The sequence below is a fragment of the Centroberyx gerrardi genome, unplaced genomic scaffold, assembly GCF_048128805.1.
Source record: "Centroberyx gerrardi isolate f3 unplaced genomic scaffold, fCenGer3.hap1.cur.20231027 Scaffold_505, whole genome shotgun sequence".
Lineage (NCBI taxonomy): Eukaryota > Metazoa > Chordata > Actinopteri > Beryciformes > Berycidae > Centroberyx > Centroberyx gerrardi.
Genome location: NW_027605326.1, coordinates 22,501 through 26,756, shown reverse-complemented (window position 1 = coordinate 26,756; position 4,256 = coordinate 22,501). Strand labels below are relative to the sequence as shown.

The window sequence follows — 4,256 nt, the reverse complement described above, 5'->3', positions numbered from 1 at the left end:
CACACATTTTTAAATTATTTTTATGGTATTTCTGTTTTATTGGACAGAGCATTAGCAATGCTAATAGTAACTAATGGAAAGTGTTAGCAGTGACTCACGCTGTCGCAGGCGTTGGGGTCTCCTCCTATAGACAGGTACCTGTCTATCACCACCAGCTGGCTCTGATCACAGGCCTTAAAGAAATCCTCCTCATCTACATAGTAGGGCTGAGAGACAGACAGGCTGCGCTTACATGGCAGTGACCCAGCTGGTTAAAGGACTACATGGAGTGAATAGCAGTGTATGCTTAAGTGTTAGCAAAAAGCCTGCTATCGCTCAACATATGTATGCTAAAGTGTTAGCATTGAGCTACTATTGCTCAACATAGTGTGCACTAAACTATTAGCATTGAGCTACTATTGCTCAACATAGTGTGCACTAAACTATTAGCATTGAGCTACTATTGCTCAACATATGTATGCTAAAGTGTTAGCACTGAGCATAGGAGCCAATGATCCACTGGGGACACATGGATGATTTTGGTGTCTACTTGGTGTCAACAGGACAATCTACCAAAAGCTTCCCTTAAGGTATTTTTAGAAGAACGACCAATCAAAACAAACAGGAGGCGGGGTTTGATGTTACATAGGCAGCTGATTGGCTTCTTTTCCTCCATGGCCAAAGCCTGCACAGACAATCTGCCCTTTCATTGGTCAAAGCATAAAAGTGACAGAATAGTAGAACCGGTTCTCACCACGGTCGGGGCCGGAGCGGCAGCTGCTCTACAGACCGGACTCCTCCTCTTCCTCTCTCTCTTCCTCTTCCTCAGCAGCAGCAGGTTCTGCAGGTCGTCCACCGTCTCCAGACGAAGACGACCGGCTTTGTCCGTCTGAATGAGCGCAGGACGGACAGAAAGGTCCGGTTCAGAGGGAAGAGCAGGTTCTTAATCCTTTATTTCCCAGATCTGTACATAAAGTCGCCTATTCTCTAGAACCAGCAAGATCTCCAAATCTGTCAACAATGATCTAATATTCTGATATTTGATGACACTCCTGTGATCACAGAGCAGCTAACTTAGATAGCAACTACTGCTATTAGTACAACAGCTACTACTGCTAGTACTATTACAACTACTACTACTACTGCTACTACTGCTAGTACTATCACTACTACTACTACTGCTGCTACTACTGCTAGTACTATTACAACTACTACTACTACTGCTACTACTGCTAGTACTATTAAAACTACTACTACTGCTGCTACTACTGCTAGTACCACCCTTAGCTGTTGTAAAATCACTGCATCACACGGATGTTACATCCTCCATACCATCACCATGGTAACACTGGCCATCACTGTAAAGATCATGTTACTATAGCAACGGACACGGAGCAGGACTATGGAGCCAACATGGCTGACAACTGTGTGTGTGTGTGTGTGTGTGTGTGTGTGGTCTCACCTTGAGGCTGATTGGACGGTCAGACTCTTGGAGGCTGCTGGAGTTCAGGACGTCCTGCTTCTCCTGAGAGACAGACGACTCATAACACCCCCCCTCCACCTGCTGGAGAGAGAGACACGCAGAGAGAGAGAGAGACAGGCAGAGAGAGAGAGAGAGAGAGAAAGACACTTCTACCATTTCTCATCAAAGTAGTCTTAGATAATTAAACTTCAATCTGAAAGTAATGAGTTATTGTTTTGATCAGTAACTGTAATATTACTGACATTGAAACAGTAATTTGTTGCACTACTCATTAATGGGAAAAGTAATAAGAACTGAGAGAGAGACAGACAGAGAGAGAGAGAGTGTCATCTCTCTCTCTCTCTCTCACACACACACACACACACACACAGCAGATGAACGCCCATGTTCAGTTTATTGGTCTGTTTTTTTCTTCTACTGTTACAGCGCTGCACAGATCATATAGACACATAACACCTGTGTGTGTGTGTGTGTGTGTGTGTGTGTGTGTTGCAGGGAGCGGAGGTGTGAACAGGGTCAACTGAGACTGAACCCTAACCTCTTCATTAAGCTGGATTCTGTTACACACATGTCATATTTTACATGTCAACATGTTAACCATGATGCTACATACTGAACATGTCAGTCTCATGTCGGACCATGCAGACCACCCACACGTTCCAGTCCAAATTCCCATAAGAACCGTATTTGCTCTATTATTCTATTTTTTTAAAGATCGTTTTTTGTCTTTATTAGACACATGAAAGTGGAGAGAGACAGTACAGCCTGAGAGGGGAATGACATGTGACATGTGACATGTGACAGGTCTGGGCCGGGTTCGACTCCCAGGACGTCCTGTTTACAACAAAGTGACCAGATTAGCAGCTAATCACTAATATTACCAGAGGAGGTAATAGGTAATAGGTAATAGGTCTGGTAACTCAGATTTTACCAGAGTGAATCAGGGATTTAGATCCTGTGAGGATCAACATTAATAACCTGTTTTTCAGTGAACTGTCAATTCTAATACCGTCAGTATTGATGCATTCAGAAATTGCAAATACTTTGCACAGTCGGCATATTACTTTAGCAGGAAGGTACTAACTAACTAGTTACTAACTAGTAAGCTAGCTAGCTAGAGGTAGGCTAGGCTAGACTAGGCTAGCAATAATGAGCCAAATATATGTGAACCGATATCCTGCTGTGAACTGCATCACAAATCTCCTTAACTATAGCTGATGTCATCATGTGTAAATGTGTAGCAAGCAGCTAGAAACAGAGAGCAGCTGAGTCAGCTTGTTGGGGTGTGGCTGTATTAGCGTTGACACCCGTCCCGTATAATACGGGATCGTCCCGTATTGAAAAATAAAATGCACTGTCCCTTACTGAATCATTGCATTAGAGTAGGGTGTGCACGAAAATACGGGACAAATCGCGTCCCGTATTTTCGTGCACACCCTACTCTAATGCATACACTACGTTTTCACATGCTTGGAATGACATGAGAAATAATAAAACCAAAAGAGTTTCACGAGACATAGCGGAGAAGTATTAAATCAGAATGACAGGCAAGTTGTCTGTCACTGTCACTCAACGCCATCGTTGCCCTGGTTACGGAGACTCAGACGCGCAGTTTTTAAAAATGTCGGCGAATAACGTTACCTCCAGCTGAAGTCCGCCCGTAAAAAGAAAGAGGCTCCAAATACAGAACTGAGCGGGTCAGTCCTGTCAGTCCTGTCTGTCCTGTCAGTCCTGTCAGTCCTGTCTGTCCTGTCAGTGGAAACGAGTACAAGGCAAACTGTACAGTTTTGAATTTTTAAGTTTTAGTAATTATTTTGTTTCTCCACATTTCCCTCACTCTGGAATAGATTGATCTTTATTTCAATGCCTACATCCAGGAGAGTTGTTCTGATCAGTTTGACAGTAAAAAAAAGATTGTTCATTTATTTTCACAAATAAATATATTGTTAATTTATTTTCGCAAATAAATGTATTGTTTAGTCATCCACTATAGTGGTCTCTGTGGTCTACCAGGTCATTTGCTACTTCCGAGTTAATCAACGGGTTCTTGCTTCTTCCAAATATACCAAATAGTGTATTTTGACAGATCAAACATTTTGCCCATGTCTATGATCTGATGTTTTAATCCTTAATTTAATTGATGCAACTGTGCTTTACTTATTGACTCTTTATTTCCTTTACATTCATGTTGAGAGTAGCAGAGGACTTTGAAATTGATGCATAAAAAGCACAAATTGGTGCATAAAAATTCACCAGACTGCAGGAAATGAAGTGTCTGACACTCAAAATCTCATGGGGGAAGACCCCCGACCCTCCGCTTGATTTGTGTCCCCCGGGCATGGGGCCGCTGGCAAGGTGTCCCTTATTTTACCACATTGAAGGTGGCAACCCTACTGTAGATCCATTCAGTAACAGTATCTCAGTAATCTCAGTAAAAGTGAATAGTGTGATAAGGTGGATTTGGTTACTGTGACACAGTAAACTGTCTTGTCTTTAGCCCTAGTCTCTACTCCAAAACACTCTGAGTTGTAGCTTGAGAAGAGTCAGCTCAGTTAACCTGAACAAACTGTTAGCTAGCTAACTAGCCGGCAAACACACTGATGTTAATGTGAACACGCTAACGCTAGCTGCTACTAGATACGTTAGCTAGTGTGCTAATCAGATGTGTTAACAACAAGACAGTGATGTTAGCTGACCAGATGCTATGGTTAGCTAGCTAACAAGCTGACATTATCTAAACACTAAATCAATCAGATGGATCAGTGATGAAATGATCAGTTCAGTCAGAAACAGA

General features: G+C 42.5%; 1 protein-coding gene across 1 annotated transcript in view; it reads right to left on the bottom strand.

The window, feature by feature from the left end:
* Positions 1-98: 98 nt before the first annotated feature.
* Positions 99-4,256, bottom strand: part of LOC139930846 (ankyrin repeat domain-containing protein 1-like) — a gene marked incomplete at its 3' end in the record, with an annotated part of 7,145 nt that continues 2,987 nt past the window's right edge. The window contains exons 2-4 of the mRNA XM_078282459.1: positions 1,442-1,543; positions 734-868; positions 99-206 (exon numbers count right to left, since the gene is read on the bottom strand). Coding sequence (XP_078138585.1) covers positions 99-206; positions 734-868; positions 1,442-1,543 — 345 coding nt within the window. The remainder of the gene's footprint in view (positions 207-733; positions 869-1,441; positions 1,544-4,256) is intronic.